The sequence below is a fragment of the Leucoraja erinacea genome, chromosome 11 (assembly GCF_028641065.1).
Source record: "Leucoraja erinacea ecotype New England chromosome 11, Leri_hhj_1, whole genome shotgun sequence".
NCBI lineage: Eukaryota > Metazoa > Chordata > Chondrichthyes > Rajiformes > Rajidae > Leucoraja > Leucoraja erinaceus.
Genome location: NC_073387.1, coordinates 59,739,355 through 59,759,365, shown reverse-complemented (window position 1 = coordinate 59,759,365; position 20,011 = coordinate 59,739,355). Strand labels below are relative to the sequence as shown.

The 20,011-nt window shown below is 48.5% G+C and overlaps 1 protein-coding gene across 1 annotated transcript in view; it reads right to left on the bottom strand.

Annotated features, from left to right (window-relative positions):
• LOC129701861 (glycine receptor subunit alpha-1-like) overlaps positions 1-20,011 on the bottom strand; it is a 75,544-nt gene that overhangs the window by 35,374 nt on the left and 20,159 nt on the right. Inside the window, 1 exon segment of the mRNA XM_055643348.1 lies at positions 8,773-8,840. Within this exon segment, the coding sequence (XP_055499323.1) occupies positions 8,773-8,840 (68 nt within the window).

The following is a 20,011-nucleotide window of genomic DNA, read 5'->3' as shown; positions in this document are numbered from 1 at the left end:
TGCTGATTATCCTCAGCACCAGAGTGATACATCCTGGGTTAATAATCAGATCTCTTTCTTTGCTCCAGCTGACTTCCTTATTTTGGATTCTCCCTCCTCACTTCCTCGGGCCTGCTGTGGACCTTGGACCTCTGCCTCAACCAGCAGTCTATATCCTCAGAGCGGATCTGGTAGAGACACTGCCTCACAGCGCCAGAGACCCACCCACGTTCAATCCTGACCTCGGGTGCTGTCTGTGTGGAGTTTGCATGTTCTCCCTGTGAACACGTCAATTTCCTCCGGGTGCTCCGGTTTCTTCCTACATCCCAAAGACATCCTGGTTTATAGGTTAATTGCCCCTATGTGTAGGGAGTGGATGACAAAGTGAAATGGGCGATCGATGGTCAGCATTGATTTGGTGGGCCGAAGGGCCTGTTTCATGCTGTACCTCTAAACATTACCAGGGTGGATGGGGAATGGGAACTGAGATACTATTAAATCAGTCATGACCTTTGTACTGGCCCAGCAGGCTGGAGGGGCTGAATGGCCTACCCTTGTTCCGAGCTCATGTGTTGATATGTACCTGTAGCTGAACCACCTGTGGTTTGGGGAATGGTTTATCTGGCCCTGTGTCTCACAAGCATGATCTTTTATTACTGTGACACAGGCATGTGCAGTTTACATATTACATATAATTGATAGTTATTCTGTATAAATACAGCATTATTAAAACAGGACTGAAGTCAGTCTGATTTCTAGTGAAGTCTATCATAGTGGGGTACCGCAAGGCTCAGTGCTGGGACCCCAGCTATTTACAACATATATTAATGATTTGGACGAGGGAATTGAATGCAACATCTCCAAGTTTGCGGATGACACAAAGCTGGGGGGCAGTGTTAGCTGTGAGGAGGATGCTAGGAGGCTGCAAGGTGACTTGGATATGCTGGGTGAGTGGGAAAATGCATGGCAGATGCAGTATAATGTGGATAAATGTGAGGTTATCCACTTTGGTGGCAAAAACAGGAAAGTAGACTATTATTTGAATGGTGGCCGATTAGGAAAGGGGGAGATGCAACGAGACCTGGGTGTCATGGTACACCTGTCATTGAAAGTAGGCATGCAGGTGCAGCAGGCAGTGAAGAAAGCGAATGGTATGTTAGCATTCATAGCAAAAGGATTTGAGTACAGGAGCAGGGAGGTTCTACTGCAGTTGTACAGGGTCTTGGTGAGACCACATCTGGAGTATTGCGTACAGTTTTGGTCTCCAAATCTGAGGAAGGACATTATTGCCATAGAGGGAGTGCAGAGACGGTTCACCAGACTATTCCTGGGATGTCAGGACTGTCATATGAAGAAAGACTGGATAGACTCGGCTTGTACTCGCTAGAATTTAGAAGATTGAGGGGGAATTTTATAGAAACTTACAAAATTCTTAAGGGGTTGGACAGGTTAGATGCAGGAAGATTGTTCCTGATGTTGGGGAAGTCCAGAACAAGGGGTTACAGTTTAAGGATAAGGGGGAAATCTTTTTGGACCGAGATGAGAAAAACATTTTTCACACAGAGAGTGGTGAATCTGTGGAATTCTTTGCCACAGAAGGTAGGTGAGGCCACAGTTCATTGGCTATATTTAAGAGGGGGTTAGTTGTGGCCCTTGTGGCTTAAGGAAAGTTATGGAGAGAAGGCAGGTACAGGATACCGAGTTGGATGATCAGCCATGATCATATTGAATGGCGGTGCAGGTCCGAAGGGCCGAATGGCCTCTACTCCTGCAGCTATTGTCTATGTTTCTATGTTTCTATAGAGAGTTATAGAGCAGTACATAACTCTGCGCTAATATCTGCTGAATGTCATAATTGTATCGGCTTCTATAGCTTTCTCTGGCAGCTGGTTCCAGATACGGACTTCCCCGAGTGCAAATGTTGCCCCTGAGGTCCCTCTTCACTCTCTCTCCTCTCCCTTTAAGCCTGTGCCCTCCAGCTTTAGAACCCTCTATTCTGGAAAAAGACTTCACTATATCCACGCCCCTCATGATGTATTAACATATGGATGGAGTTGAGAGGTCGTGGTGGAATCGACAGTCACAGAGTAGAGATGGAGGGACTAGGGGCATAACATTAAGGTCAGCGGGTCAAAGTTAAAAGGGGATGCGCGGGGCATTTTTATACAGAGTGGGGGGTCTCTGGAACATGTTGGTGGAGCAGATGAGGCACTTTAGAGACTTCTGGATGGGCTCAGGTATATGTAGGGAATGGAGGCATGTGGATCATATCCAGGCATATAAGGGTCAGTCATGGCATCATGTTCGGCATACACATTATGGGCCGAAGGGCCTGTTCCTGTGCTGTACTGTTCCATGTCCTATGATCGGAAGGGTTTGGAGGGCTATGGGCCAAATGCAGGCAAATGGCACTAGCCCAATATGCCAACTTGGACAGCATTGTCAAGGTGGGCAGAAGGGCCTGTTTCTGTGTTGTACAGCTCGATGACTGACAGTGGCTATTTGATGCTGGGAAACGATTTTTTGATCAGATTGGAACCTCAACTTCCTCTAAATCGTAGATCTGGAAGGTTGAAGGAAATATTTGTGGTGTTTTGATTGAGTGGGCTCTGAGTTTAGCATGGGGACTGGTTTATGCAATGTCCCACCCCCACTACAATCAGCATGAAGGAGGGCCCAGCCCCGAAATGTCACCTATCCATGTTCTCCACAGATGCTGCCTGACCCGCTGAGTTACTCCAGCACTCTGTGAAACGTCACCTATCCATGTTCTCCACAGATGCTGCCTGACCCGCTGAGTTACTCCAGCACTCTGTGAAACGTCACCTATCCATGTTCTCCACAGATGCTGCCTGACCCGCTGAGTTACTCTGCAGCTGTCGTTTATGGTACATATTTCAGGATTAGTCAGGCAACCTGAAGCCAAACTGTTAATAGAATTGACGCAAGGTTATTGACTTTCATTCCACATTTGTTGGCTAAATGCCATCATCCAAACGATACAGAAACAACTTAATTAATGAGCTGGAAACCTTGAAGGTTTTCTCGGTGATTGAGGACGTACAAAGCCCAGAGGACCCGTCACTGCGCTCGCTCCCCGCAGTGCGCTCTGCTCCAGGCAGTTTTAGGAACAAGAGGTTTGAGCAGAGATATCCAGCTGCCAACATTGCCCTCATGCACACAATTTCCTGTTACACACATAGATCAAAAGCCGTGCATATTCATCTAATCGCACAACGGGATTAACCAGATGAAAAGCAGAGCATTCTGCAGCAGCAGCGCCTGACCCAGAAACTGCAGGCACGAGTCAGCACGGCACATACACATGGAGACACACGGCTGTCCCAGTTCCTACAGATCAGCATCTGAAGTCTGAAGAAGGGTCTCGACCCGAAACTTCACCCATTCCTTCTCCCCAGAGATGCTGCCTGTCCCGCTGAGTTACTCCAGCACTTTGTGTCTATCTTCAGTGTAAACCGGCATCTGCAGTTCATTCTACAGAGAGTGGTGCGCTCTGGAACTCTCTGCCACAGAAGGTTTGAGGCCACAGAGTTTTGAGCATAGATATCCAGCTGTTAGATGTGGCCCTTGTGGCTAAAGGGATCAGGGGGTATGGAGAGAAGGCAGGTACAGGATACTGATTTGGATGATCAGCGGGATGATCATATTGAAAAGCGAATGGTGCAGGCAGAAGGGCCGACCCATGGCCTGCTACAGCCTGGCACATTGTCTATGTTTCACACGGCTGTTCTACACTGTACAGCGTCCACCCTCAGCTAGTGTATAGAATGGATTCTCCACACGGACAGCTCCTCAACTTGCTCCTCTTCTGAGCTGGAGAGGTGGGTCTGACTAACCTGGGGTCTGAGTCCTGGAGGTCGGGTGTGGGAGGCTCCCACACCCCCCGGGGAACAAAGGTGAAGGGAGCGAGGAGAGGAGAGGGACGTGGGGTCACTGGTCGATCCACACGACCAAGGAAGGCAACGGCTGGAGGCCCGGCAGCAGCCTGGGACTCGCCTGGATCGGGCACCGCTCATAAGGACATTATTGCCGTAGAGGGAGTGCAGAGACGGTTCACCAGACTGATTCCTGGGATGTCAGGACTGTCTTATGAAGAAAGACTGGATAGACTTGGTTTATACTCTCTAGAATTTAGGAGATTGAGAAGGGATCTTATAGAAACTTACAAAATTCTTAAGGGGTTGGACAGGCTATGATGCAGGATGTTTTCCCGATGTACAGGAATCCAGGACAAGGGGTCACAGCTGTAAGGATAAGGGGGGAAATCCTTTACACGGACAGAGATCCTCAACTTTTTCACTCAGCTGAGTGGTGGAGAGGTGGGTCTGATCCACCTGGGATAGTTGAGGCCAGTTCATTGGCTATATGTGGGAGGGAGTTAGACATGGCCCTTGTGGCTAAGGGGAAGGGGGATGGAGAGAAGGAGAGGTACGGGATACTGAGTTGGTCACTGGTCAGCCATGATCATATTGAAGGCGACAGGCTCGAAGGGCCAGCAATGGCCTCTACTCCTGCACCTGGATCTATGCACCTATGTTCTATAACAGCTGGAGCACGGACTGGACTTGGAATATGGATCCACAACATGGAGCCTCTTGTGTGCCGGGACCTGTGGACTATGTATGTACATCGAGGATGTGCTTGGCTTGGGCAATACTCTACTGGAAGATAAGAATATCAGATGTGACAATAAATCACTATTGACCATTGGATCAGTTGAGCTGGTGGAGTGGAGTGGCCAGAAGCCAATACAATAGACAATAGGTGCAGGAATAGGCCATTCGGCCCTTCGAGCCAGCACCTGCTAAAAAATCTCCACGGGAGAATCTTCTAACCAAACTCTGCACAGTCTGAAGAAAGGTTCAGATCTGAATGTGGGTGTGATGAAGGGTTCAGACCCAAAACATGTCCTGTTCTGTTTCTCCAGAGAAGCTGAGTGACTCCAGCACGTTGTGTCTATCAGCTGTATATCTGTCTCTGGTCTGCAGTTGTCCCCAGCTCTTGATCATGAACCAAGCGCTTGCAACAAACAGCAATGATCTGTCATCCCCGTTGTTGATCGAGGGGCAACAAGGATCCTAAACTGAACCTTTGGGAAATTCATTCATGTCTCCTCAGAGCTGGCATCATTGCAGGTTCCACATCCAAGGCTGTGGCACAAACACAGGAGCGTCAGCAGAGAATATTTGAAGGCTGGGAAGCCAAAGTGTTTCGTTCATCCTGTGAATGAACAAAACATTCCCCCACCCTGGTATCAACCAAGGAAAGGGCCCGGTTCTGCCAAACATCCGTACAGTCTCACCGATTCACAGAGGAGATTTACTAGAATGTTGCCTGGGTTTCAGCAACTAAGTTACAGAGAAAGGTTGAACAAGTTAGGGCTTTATTCTTTGGAGCGCAGAAGGTTAAGGGGGGACTTGATAGAGGTTTTTTAAATGATGAGAGGGATAGACAGAGTTGATGTGGAAAAGCTTTTCCCACTGAGAGTAGGGAAGATTCAAACAAGGGGACATGACTTGAGAATTAAGGGACTGAAGTTTGGGGTAACATGAGGGGGAACTTCTTTACTCAGAGAGTGGTGGCTGTGTGGAATGAGCTTCCAGTGAAGGTGGTGGAGGCAGGTTCGTTTTTATCATTTAAAAATAAATTGGATAGTTATATGGACGGGAAGGGAATGGAGGGTTATGGTCTGAGCGCAGGTATATGGGACTAGGGGAGAATATGTGTTCGGCACGGACTAGAAGGGTCGAGATGGCCTGTTTCCGTGCTGTATTGTTATATCGTTATATGGTTATATGATTGTGGCGGTGTGGAAAAAGCAGGCTTTGCCTCTGGTATTAATCAGCAAAGAGCCTTCAGATGTGAGGCATCACCGCGTGAAACACGGCATTGAGGTTCACATCCACTCTTGTTAGCAACCCATCTTTTATTCTGCATAATTACCCAAGAGCCATGACCTTCACCAGGCTCATTCTTCATCACTGTAAACTGTCACAAGTCACTTAAACTCTTGTTCCAGATGACAAATATCCACTGACCAACAGCTAATGTACATTCATTATACTCAATTTCTCACCATTTCTAACGGAAAGATCAGAACTTAACATTTTTAAACACAATGAACTGCAGGTGCTGGTTTACAAAAAGAGTCACAGAGTGCTGGAGTAACTCAGCGGGTCAAGCAGCATCTGTGGAGAACATGGATAGGTAAAGTTTTACAGAGTGCTGGAGTAACTCAGCGGGTCAGGCAGCATCTGTGGAGAACACGGATAGGTGACGTTTCACAGAGTGCTGGAGTAACTCAGCGGGTCAGGCAGCATCTGTGGAGAACATGGGTAGGTGACGTTTCACAGAGTGATGGAGTAACTCAGTGGGTGCAGCAGCATCTATGGAGCTAAGGAAATAGGTAACGTTTCGGGTCGAAATCCTTCCGGGTTTCGGCCCGAAACGTTGCCTATTTCCAGAAGGGTTTCGGCCCGAAACGTTACCTATTTCATTCGCTCCATAGATGCTGCTGCACCATAACTCAGCGGGTCAGGCAGCATCTGTGGAGAACATGGATAGGTGACGTTTCAGGTTGTTCTCACTTCACCAGTGTCTCTGGGGTCAGACACACACTGACCTGTTCCCAGTGGTGCAGTGCCCATGTTCACTCACCTTTACCTGTATCTCAGGGGTCAGATACACAAAGTGTGTCAGTACCCATGTTCTCCCCAGCCGCCTTCACAAGCTGTTATCACCAATGTCTCTGGGCTCTGACCTGTCCTCACCTGTGTATCTGGGCTCCGACCTGACGCTGTTACCTGCCAGGTGAGGCAGTGCCCATGTTCTCTCCAGCCACCGTCACCTGTGGCTCTGGGCTCTGCCCTGACGCTGTTACCTGCCAGGTGAGGCAGTGCCCATGTTCTCCCCAGCCACCGTCACCGATCACCCGCAGTACGACCAGGATTAACGCCTTTGTTTCGTTGCGTTTGTACCCATTTAAAGGTACACTCCATTGGCCGTGTTTCTGCCAACCATCTTGCATGCTAGCGTTTATATCAAGAGGACTAAACCACTAAAGCAGGAATGTAATGCTGAGACTATAAGGCGCTGGTCGGGCTGCGTTTGGAATGTCGTGAGCAGTTTTGGGCCTCACATCGGACAGCAATAGGCCCAGCATTGAACTCTGAGGCGCCCCACTAATCGCAGGCCTCCAGTCCAAAAAACAACATCACCCGCTGTTTCCGTCTATGAAGCCAAATCTCTGGAGAGCAGAACGATTTAATAGGAACCTGAAGAGTAATTTTTTCACAAAGGGTGGTGGGTGTATGGAACAAGCTGCTGGAGGAGGTAGTTGAGGCTGGGACTATCCCAACATTTAAGAAACATTTAGACAGGTACATGGATAGGACAGGTTTAGAGGGATATGGACCAAGCGCGGGCAGGTGGGACTAGTGTAGCTGGGACATGTTGGTCGATGTGGGCAAGTTGGGCCGAAGGGCCTGTTTCCGTGCTGTATCACTCTATGATGGTGACTATCCAGTCGGCTATCAATCCCTGGATCCATGTATAATCTGCCAGAGCCGCCTGTATGTAGAACCCTCCCTGCCAGATAGAGCTTACCTTCACAGCTGGTGCCCATCTCAGGCAGATGTGTAGCCCTGTGGTGGAGCTACAGACGTGTGGCCCTGTGGTGGAGTTACAGACATGTAGCCCTGTGGTGGAGCTACAGACGTGGCCCTGTGGTGGAGCTACAGACGTGTGGCCCTGTGGTGGAGCCGGAGACGTGTGACCCTATGATGGAGCTACAGTGTAGCCCTGTGGTGGAGCTACAGACGTGTGGCCCTATGGTGGAGCTACAGTGTAGCCGTGTGGTGGAGTTAGAGATGTGTAGCCCTGTGGTGGAGCTACAGTATGTAGCCGTGTTGTGGAGCTACAGTGTAGCCGTGTGGTGGAGCTACAGACATGTGGCCCTGTGGTGGAGTTACAGACGTGTGGTCCTGTGGTGGAGTTACAGACATGTAGCCCTGTGGTGGAGCTAGAGACGTGTGGCCCTGTGGTTGAGCTACAGACATGTAGCCGTGTGGTGGAGCTAGAGACGTGTGGCTGTGTGGTGGAGCTGAGATGGATGTGGTGCTACTGAATACTGCTCTGACTCTGTGCATTATTTCAGGTGTAGATCACTGTTGATTTAATATACCTTAGCCCAATGTTTGCGTCGGACTTGATTTGGCATTTGTATATAAACTGGGCAACAAAGAAAGACCAAAGTTCGTTTTCTCAGCAGACAATCCCAGATCAGCTGCATCTTTTCATTTGCCTTATGAGTAAATCCTACCTCTCACGCTGATAAAGCTAACGATATTGGTCTGGAGAGGATGTTTCCACTAGTGGGAGAGTCTAGGACTAGAGATCACAGCCTCAGAATTAAAGACGTTCCTTTAGGAAGGAGATGAGGAGAAATGTCTTTAGTCAGAGGGTGGTGAATCTGTGGAATTCTTTGCTACAGACGGCTGTGGAGGCCAAGTTAGTGGATATTTTTCAGGCAGATTATTGATTAGTACGGGGGTCAGGGGTTGTGGGGAGAAGGCAGGAGAATGGGGTTGAGATGGAAAGATTGAATGGCAGAGTAGATTTAATGGGCCGAATGGCCTAATTATGCTCCTATCACTTGTGCCTTGCAAAACACCACTGTACTTGAAATGTAAAGATAGCCCCAATGTTGTTGAAATGGCAGATTGTCATGGACTGCTCATCGCTAGTTACTGTGAAGGCTTAAGGATGACTTACCATTGTGGTCTCTGCTATTGAGCCAAAACTGTTGATGAATATGTTGCAGGTGACATTAACTGGTGGGCCTGCAAACAAAGAGAAGGAAATGGTTTAATGTCAATGCATCATCTCCAGGTTTCAGACTCTGTTGTAAAGGATATTCACAGAGAGATACATATACCATAACACAATACAACTGTTCACCATGGAGCAGAGAATGTAAACAGTGCAAGTCACAATGCCTGGGAAACACAGGACTGAGGGTCGGTGATGTTCCTCTTCCCACTCTCCATGGACTCCTTGAACGAGCCGCTGCTCCTTGGTCTGTGTTACACGCACACGCACACGCACATGCAAACACACACGCACACGCACACGCACATGCACGCACACGCACACACACGCACACGCACACACGCACGCACACGCACGCACACGCACACGCACACACGCACACACACACTCACGCACACACGCACACACGCACACGCACACACACGCACACTCACGCACACACGAGGGAGCACACGCACACGCCCCTTGTGGCACACACACACGCACACACACAGGGGGCACATGCACACACACACACAGGTACGGGATACGCACACGCACACATCACACGCACATGCACATGCACACGAACGCACGCACACACGCACGCAAGGGCACACACACGCACACATGGCCCACTTGTGAACCTAAGCTTTGTGATGTTTGAGGCAGCTGTTTGTCCTGAATCTGCCTCAGATGCAGATCAAACTGCTGTGATTTAGTGAGCCGTTAGTATTCACTATTCGCAGCCATTGATCCCCATCCAACCAGGCTTGTAGATGAATTCCAGCACGTTTAAACCATCTCAGACTTCTGGTGACAACACACATCATATGATTTGCCTGAAGGGACAGCAACTGGAGCTATCTAGATGGACACAAAATGCTCAGCAGGACAGCCAGCGTCTCTGGAGCGAGGGAATGGGTGATGGTTTGGGTCATGACCCTTCTGCAGACTGTATGTATCTTCTACATACACACACCGGGTAGGCAAAACATCTTTGAAGCATATTACATTCTAACATATAATCTAGCATTTAAGCTGGTAATAGTGCAGAGAAGATTTTGTGACTCTTAAGACAGCTGATGTTTAGTTTTATGTGTCGCCTGGACAAGTCAGAGAACCACATAATTGAAGCCTTAGTCAGCCCTCTGAAAAGCTGCTATAGATTCACTTCTAGGCTAAGATGGCATTGGTGCAATAGCTTATATATATTTTAGGCTAATATGCAATTTCTTAATGTATCTTTGTAATTCTTTGTACTGTTTGATGTGTATATGGACCTGTGTCTGAAATAAAGCTTTAATAATAATAATAATAATAATTTATGAGGAAGTTGCCGGGACTCGAGGGTCTGAGCTACAGGGAGGGGTTGGGCAGGCTAGGACTTCATTCCTTGGAGAGCAAGATACTGTGGGGTGATCTTATAGTGTACAAGGTGATGAGCGGAATAGTGAATGCATAGTGTTTTACAGAATAGGGGAAATCAAGTACCAGAGAACATAGGTTTAAGATAGGAGGGGAAAGATTTAATGAAAACCTCAGGGGCAATTTTATCTTATCTAGGATGGTGAAGAGTTGCCAGAGGAAGTAGTTGTTGCAGGGGGAATAATCACATTTGAATATGGACAGGATTGGAGAGATATGGGACAAACGTGGGCAAGTGTCCACCTTATCTTGGTCCGAATGGATGAGTTGGGTTGAAGGGCCTGTTTCCCTGCTATAACACTCTGATTCCTTCTGAAGAAATGAACTGAGATGTAGAAGTAGTGAAACATTTTTTTAATTTCCCACAACTCGAATAAAGAGTAAAATTAATTCAGCAGTGACGTATTTCTTCAAAATGTAGTTAACCTCATGGCAAATGATCATCAGAGAAATAATAAATCTAAACAAAAGCTCGCTGCAAAAGGCCATGCAGAATACTAAGTGTCATTAATGGGATTTAGTGGCACAACGATCACCTTGCTACAGGAAATAAATCACCGTTTTTGCACAATGACCTTCAGGGAACAGTGAGTCGGTTCGGTCGACGAGTCTCTGAACTCGACGGAGAGAACGAGCTGATTATGAATCTTTCAGATGTCCAGAATTGTCTTGTTACGCTAACTCTGCCCAGCTCACGTACGGATAGCCCAGAAAATATTCACAGAGTGCTGGAGTAACTCAGTGGGTCAGGCAGCATCTGTGGAGAACATGGATAGGTGACGTTTCACAGAGTGCTGGAGTAACTCAGTGGATCAGGCAGCATCTGTGGAGAACATGGATAGGTGACGTTTCACAGAGTGCTGGAGTAACTCAGCGGGTGCAGCAGCATCTATGGAGCTAAGGAAATAGGCAACGTTTCGGGCCGAAACCCTTCCGGGTTTCGGCCCAAAACATTGCCTATTTCCAGAAGGGTTTCGACCCGAAACGTTGCCTATTTCCTTAGCTCCATAGATGCTGCTGCACCATAACTCAGCGGGTCAGGCAGCATCTGTGGAGAACATGGATAGGTGACGTTTCACAGAGTGCTGGAGTAACTCAGCGGGTCAGGCAGCATCATGATGAAGTGCTGTTTCTCAAGCCGGCACTGTACAACGCTGGGGTCACGGGGCCACACTGGGGTCACACTGGATCTGACTGGGCCTCATTGGGGTCACTGGGGTCACACTGGGGTCACTGAGAAACATAGGAGTCCAGAGAGAGTGTGAGGAGGGCGATGAATGTGAAGACTTGTCCTTGTGGACTGGTGGAAGATAATACATCTTGTGAAGTGAATCAGAGTTGCCGTTGCCTGGAGGAATCCAGCAGATTGGATTACAACTGCTCACTGTAACTGGGTGATCTAATTTTAAGGCAAGATTGGAGAATGTCATCAGCCTAAGGACTGCTGTTTAGCTCTGTGACTCTGGCTGATTGACACAGAGCACAGGACTAGGATAAGTACAGCTGATCCACCAGGAATAGCCATTGTAGATATAAAACCCTGCATTCTCATTCAATGTTCCGTCTTTATGCTTAGTTTACTGTTGTTCAAATTCTCTCTCCTGTTCAAGTGGAGCCATAAGTTAAATGTGAACCGGCCCCAGTCAAGGGGAGAGGTGCATGCCGGGATGTACTGGAGCAGGGTGGGTGTGGGATGTTGCATGCCGGGCATTCCTGGAGTAGGGAGGGTGGGTGGGATGTTGCACGCCGGGATGTACTGGAGCAGGGAGGGTGGGTGGGATGTTGCATGCCGGGCATTCCTGGAGTAGGGAGATGGGCGTGCGATATCGCCAGTCTCCCTACACCATCTTCACTGGGACTTTGAATGTCCCAGGAGGACGGTAGTGGTTCTTGCTGCATGTAATTTGGTGCATGGAGTCTCAAAGGGCCGAATGGGCTCATTCTGTCCCTAGGAAGCCAGTACCAATCTGCACCGACCCTTTGTATGTGGTGATCACGAGGAAAATATCCTGGCAAGGGGAGCAAAATATGAATCCTTGGGGTTTATCATAGGGTCTGAGTAATAACCACAATACAAGTGTGTTTGGCTGGAGACCTTCTCATCCCGAGCCACCAGCCCTTGACTTTCCTGCCTCCAGATGATCAAGCTGACTAACTACTGTAGGGCTCCAGGCTACACAATACCTGTCACTTGGAGAAATTGTCTTGGTTTCTTATTGCCACTGTGATGTTATATGCAGGAAGATTATTCCCGATGTTGGGGAAGTCCAGAACAAGGGGTCACAGCTTAAGGATAAGGGGGAAATCTTTTAGGACCGAGATGAGAAAAACATTTTTTCACACAGAGAGTGGTGAATCTGTGGAATTCTCTGCCACAGAGGGTAGTTGAGGCCAGTTCATTGGCTATATTTAAGAGGGAGTTAGATGTGGCCCTTGTGGCTAAATGGATCAGGGGGTATGGAGAGAAGGCAGGTACAGGAAACTGAGTTGGATGATCAGCCGTGATCATATTGAATGGCGGTGCAGGCTCGAAGGGCCGAATGGCCTACTCCTGCACCTATTGTCTATGTTTCTATGATACAGTTAACAGATCGGCACGACACCCTTGCTGGCGGGAGTGCCGTTTAGTAGTGTGATCAAAGGGATCTATCGTAGTCGCTGCCTCAAAAAGGCAGCCAGCATCATCAAAGACCCACACCATCCTGGCCACACACTCATCTCACCACTGCCATCGGGAAGAAGGTACAGGAGTCTGAAAACTGTAACAGGAACAGCTTCTTCCCTACAGCCATCAGCCTATTAAACACGACACCCTCATAAGTTCTGAACCACAATAGACTATTATTATTATTGCATTGTTATTGTTTGTTTTGTTTTTTTTCTGAGTTTTTGTTATTATTTATTATGTTTCCATATTGTGTGGTGCTGCAGCAAGTAAGTGTCATTGTTCTATCTGGGACATGTGGCAATAAAACACTCTTGACTCTTGACTTGATAACAGCGGAGAGAAACTGTTCCTGAATCTGGAGGTGTGTGTCTGTATCTTCTTCCTGACATGAGAAGGGAGAAATGGGAATGATCCTTGATTACATTGGCTGCTTTCCCAACGTATAGTGAAGTGTAGATGGAGTTGATGGGTGGGAGGCTGGGCTGTGCGATGGACTTGGGCAGAGCAGTTGCCAAACCAAGAGATGGTGATGTGTGGAGATGGGAATGGGTTGATGGGAATCATGCTGAACTTCCTTAGTCCACGGAAGAGGTGGAGGCGAGGATATCCATCTCTTTGGTGCAGCATTGACAAAGTAACCCATTGTGTAACAGAAGGAATACTGGTCAAACAGTGAAGCTTTCAACTGTGAAATGGAGCAGGAACCCCAACATCAGGAGTGGCTGAAGATAGACACAAAAAGCTGGAGTAACTCAGCGGGACAGGCAGCATCTCTGGAGAGAAGGAATGGGTGATGTTTCGGGTAGAGACCCTACTTCAGACTGTATGAAGTGACCGATATGCCTGATCTCGGTGCAGAATTGCCATCTCACAGTAACCTATCTCCACAAGGGTCAGTCAGTTCATGAAGATTACCAACAAAGTCGACATTTCACTGTCTTATGCTCATGGCAGGTTGGTACAACAAGATTAACTTCAGTTGAGTCTAGGAGCAGGGAGGTTCTACTGCAGTTGTACAGGGTCTTGGTGAGACCACGCCTGGAGTATTGTGTACAGTTTTGGTCTCCAAATCTGAGGAAGGACATTATTGCCATAGAGGGAGAGCAGAGAAGGTTCACCAGACTGATTCATCGGATGTCAGGACTTTCATATGAAGAAAGACTGGATAGACTCGGCTTGTACTCGCTAGAATTTAGAAGATTGAGGGGGGATCTTATAGAAACTTACAAAATTCTTAAGGGGTTGGACAGGCTAGATGCAGGAAGATTGTTCCCGATGTTGGGGAAGTCCAGGACAAGGGGTCACAGTTTAAGGATAAGGGGGAAATGCTTTAAAATCGAGATGAGAAAAACTTTTTTCACACAGAGAGTGGTGAATCTCTGGAACTCTCTGCCACAGAGGGTAGTTGAGGCCAGTTCATTGGCTATATTTAAGAGGGAGTTAGATGTGGCCCTTGTGGCTAAGGGGATCAGAGGGTATGGAGAGAAGGCAGGTACGGGATACTGAGTTGGATGATCAGCCATGATCATATTGAATGGCGGTGCAGGCTCGAAGGGCCGAATGGCCTCTACTCCTGCACCTAATTTCTATGCTTCTATGTTTCTATTAGAGGCGAGCACACAAATAGTTAAGTTGCATCCCTGGGACAATTTTACAATGTTGTACATTGCTGACCCATAGTAAAGGTTGAGATATTTTTAAAACCTCTGATGCAAAGAAGATATGACAGCTGTATAGTCCACATCCCCATTGCCCTTTGGGCTGGGACGTCCCAGTATTGTGCACACACTGCTGTTAACAAGGTTAGAATGTTCGACAATATCTTTGTGTCATTGTTTTACTCTAGTTCTGCCAGAGAACCCACTAATCACTAGTGGTAATAATATTACTGACAAGCTGAACCTTCTACTGAATGATATAATTTCCAATCATGTTGTGACTCTACTGTTGATAAAGTAGAGACATTTGCAAAGTTATTGCTTCTGGGACAAATAATTCTCTCTGAAATAGTTTCACGAATGAAGCACTGAAGGTCAAGTTGGATATAACCAGGGGCCTGAAGACACAACTCAAAGCCAACATGACTCGGAGTGCATAAGTAAGAACTGCAGATGCTGGAAAAATCGAAGGTAGACAAAAATGCTGGAGAAACTCAGCGGGTGCAGCAGCATCTATGGAGCGAAGGAAATAGGTGACGTTTCGGGCCGAGATCCTTCTTCAGACTGATGTGGGGGGGGTCGGGAAGAAGAAAGGAAGAGGCAGAGACAGTGGGCTGTGGGAGCGCTGGGAAGGGGAGGGGAAGGAGGGAGACAGCAGGGACTACCTGAAATTGGAGAAGTCAATGTTCATACCGCTGGGGTGTAAACTGCCCAAGCGAAATATGTTTTCACCCCAGCGGTATGAACATTGATTCTCCAATTTCAGGTAGTCCTTCCTTTCTCCCTCCTTCCCCTCCCCTTCCCAGCTCTCCCACAGCCCACTGTCTCTGCCTCATCCTTTCTACTTCCCACCCCCCCCCCCCCCCCCCCCCCCCCCCACATCAGTCTGAAGAAGGATCTCATAGAAACATAGAAACATAGAAATTAGGTGCAGGAGTAGGCCATTCGGCCCTTCGAGCCTGCACTGCCATTCAATATGATCATGGCTGATCATCCAACTCAGTATCCCGTACCTGCCTTCTCTCCATACCCTCTGATCCCCTTAGCCACAAGGGCCACATCTAACTCCCTCTTAAATATAGCCAATGAACTGGCCTCAACTACCCTCTGTGGCAGAGAGTTCCAGAGATTCACCACTCTCTGTGTGAAAAAAAGTTCTTCTCATCTCGACCCGAAACTTCACCTATTCCTTCGCTCCATAGATGCTGCCTCACCTGCTGAGTTTCTCCAGCATTTTTGTCTACCTATGACTCAGAATGCAACATCTCAACTCCGCCCCAATACTCAATCAACAGAAATATGCTTCATAAACATTATAGACATAGAATTATGTCAATCATTTAGGCACAACTTATCGAAGATAATCCATTTGAAAGATGAGTTCACAATCTGTTCACATTATAGAACAATATGTACATATGGTTAATACATTCCAGCTTCAAATGATCCCTCTGTTTGTATCTTAAATTCATATCAAATTATTAAGGGATTGAACAGGCTAGATGCAGGAAACATGTTCCCAATGTTGGGGGAGTCCAGAACCAGGGGCCACAGTTTAAGAATAACGGGTCGGCCATTTAGGATTGAGATGGTGAAAAACCTTTTCACCCAGAGAGTTGTAAATCTGTGGAATTCTCTGCCACAGGGGGCGGTGGAGGCCAATTCACTGGATGTATTCAAGAGAGAGTTAGATATAGCCAAGAATGGAACTCACTATCAAAACATGGAGGGGACGGGGACCACACTCACACACGCGCGTGAGGCTTCGGAGGCTCAATCCAGCGCTAAATGCAACTCAACTGCCTGTCTCACCGGGTCAACTAACTGCCCTGTCTGGACTGACGGGCCACCAGCGCTGCTTCTCTGCGCTGGCCATATTTGCCGCAAGCCCAGGCAGGTTAACCTGGCGGGGATGTCGCCCACCTCTCAAAACATGGAGGGGACGTGTCCCCTCTGGCCCACCCGGGTTTTCCGCCCCTGGATAGAGCTCTTAGGGTAACAGAATCGAGGGGTATGTGGGAGGAAGCAGGAACGGGGTACTGACTTTAGATAATCAGCTGTGATCATATTTAACAGTGGTGCTGGTACGAAGGGATGAATGGCCTGTACACACCCCATCACCTGTACATACTCCATCACCTGTACACACACCCTATCACCTGTACACACCCCATCACCTGTACACACCCCATCACCTGTACACACCCCTTCTCCTGCATCTATGTGTCTGTGTCTCCATGCTTCTATGTTTCTAGTCTTGCCACAACAATGTATCTCTCACCAGTATCCATTTGCCCCTCCACTGTCCTCTATCCCATCCCCATCCCTCCACCTCTCCCCTCATGTCCCACGATCATCCCTCCTCTCTCCAACCAACTCTGCTCGCCCATCAACCTGCCTGTTGTCCTACCTCCGCATCAGCCCTGCTCACCCTGTACACACCCCATCACCTGTACACACCCCATCACCTGTACACACTACATCACCTGTACACACCCCATCACCTGTACATACCCCATCACCTGTACACACTACATCACCTGTACACACTCCATCACCTGTACACACCCCATCACCTGTACACACCCCATCACCTGTACAACACACCCCATCACCTGTACACACCCCATCACCTGTACACACCCCATCCACCTGTACACACCCCATCACCTGTACACACCCCATCCACCTGTACATACCCCATCACCTGTACACACTCCATCACCTGTACATACCCCATCCACCTGTACACACCCCATCACCTGTACACACCCCATCACCTGTACATACCCCATCACCTGTACACACCCCATCACCTGTACATACCCCCATCACCTGTACACACCCCATCACCTGTACACACCCCATCAACTGTACACACTCCATCACCTGTACACACCCCATCACCTGTACACACCCCATCACCTGTACACATCCCATCACCTGTACACACCCCACACTCCATCACCTGTACACACCCTATCACCTGTACACACCCCATCACCTGTACACACCCCATCACCTGTACACACCCCATCACCTGTACACACCCCATCACCTGTACACACCCCATCACCTGTACACACCCCATCACCTGTACACACCCCATCACCTGTACACACTCCATCACCTGTACACACCCCCCATCACCTGTACACACTCCATCACCTGTACACACTCCATCACCTGTACACACTCCATCACCTGTACACACTCCATCACCTGTACACACCCCATCCACCTGTACACACCCCATCACCTGTACACACCCCATCACCTGTACACACCCTATCACCTGTACACACCCCATCACCTGTACACACCCCATCCACCTGTACATACCCCATCACCTGTACACACCCCATCACCTGTACACACTCCATCACCTGTACACACTCCATCACCTGTACATACCCCATCCACCTGTACATACCCCATCACCTGTACATACCCCATCCACCTGTACACACCCCATCACCTGTACACACCCCATCCACCTGTACATACCCCCATCACCTGTACACACCCCATCACCTGTACACACTCCATCACCTGTACACACTCCATCACCTGTACACACTCCATCACCTCTACACACTCCATCACCTGTACACACCCCATCACCTGTACATACCCCATCACCTGTACACACCCCATCACCTGTACACACTCCATCACCTGTACACACTCCATCACCTGTACACACTCCATCACCTGTACACACTCCATCACCTGTACACACCCCATCACCTGTACACACCCCATCACCTGTACACACTCCATCACCAGTACACACCCCATCACCTGTACACACCCCATCACCTGTACACACCCCATCTCCACTCCAGAGCCCAACATTCACCCTCTCTGTGAGAAGGACACTGCCCCGCACCAGTCCCACCGCAAGGTGAGCAGTAGCAGTAGCTCACCTGGGCACTGAGACCACCTGCAAGCCTCCAATCTGGCGCCCAGGTAAATGTTTCAGGAGGTGTTGGCTGGCCAGCAGGTGGGCAGTGAGTGGTGATGGATGAAGGGAGCATCTCTGTACTGACCCAGGGCAGGGGCAGAGTGAGGCAGGTGGTGCCCTGAGTGGATCTGCCCCCAAACCACCTCCCTCCATGAGAGGTGCTTGCTGGGAATGATGTACATCCTTGACCTTGGGGGAATGATGGACCTCCATGATCCCATCATTCCCTATAACCAGTCCCACACTCCGTGACCTGCCCCCATCTCCCACATTCCATCTAGAACTGGTTATCTTCTTCCCCCAAAGCTATTGGAGAGGATTCCTCTCGATAGCATTTACTCCCATTTGGCAGAGATTGGGTTAATTAGGGTCTTACTAACTTGATCATGTTTTTTGAGGAGTTGAAGAAGATGAATGATGAGTGTAGGGTGGTGGATGTCATCTAAGCTTTTTACAGTCTGATTGGTCCTGACCCGAAATCCCACCTATCCATGTTCTCCATAGATCCTGCCTGACCCGCTGAGTTACTCCAGCGCTTTGTGTCTTTATTGTACACCAGCATCTGCAGTTCCTTGTGTCTCAATGAAAAGCAGAGGTCCCTAATCTGAGGAAAGACATTCTTGCCATAGAGGGAGTACAGAGAAGGTTCACCAGACTGATTCCTGGGATGTCAGGACTTTCTTATTAAGAAAGACTGGATAGACTCGGCTTGAGGCCAGTTCATTGGCTATATTTAAGAGGGAGTTAGATGTGGCCCTTGTGGCTAAAGGGATCAGGGGGTATGGAGAGAAGGCAGGTACAGGATACTGAGTTGGATGATCAGCCATGATCATATTGAATGGCGAATGGTGCAGGCTCGAAGGGCCGAATGGCCTCTACTCCTGCACCTATTGTCTATGTTTCTATGTATTGTAAGATGTTGAAAAGGTTTGACAGGATGAATGTCGACACACTCTTCCAATGGGGATTCCCCTTCAGGGAGAATCTAGAACAAGGGTCACACTTTAGGGTGATTGATGTCATCTACATGGATGTTAGTAAGGTGTTTGACAATGCCCCCTCCCCCATGGTAGGCTGATCCAAAGGTTTCAGATGCTGGGATTCACAGTAACTTACAAGGAAACATACAATAGGTGCAGGAGGAGGCCATTCGGCCCTTCGAGCCAGCACCGCCATTCAATGCGATCACGGCTGATCATCCCCAATCAGTACCCCGTTCCTGCCTTCTCCCCATATCCCTTGATTCCATTAGCCCTAAGAGCTAAATCTAACTCTCTCTTGAAAACATCCAGTGAATTGGCCTCCACTGCCTTCTATGGCAGAAAAATTCACAGATTCACAACTCTCTGTGTGAAAATGTTTTTCCTCATCTCAATCCTAAATGGCTGACCCCTTATTCTTAAACTGTGTGTGACCCCTGGTTCTGGACTCCCCCAACATCGGGACCATTTTTCCTGCATCAACCCTGTCCAATCCTTGAAG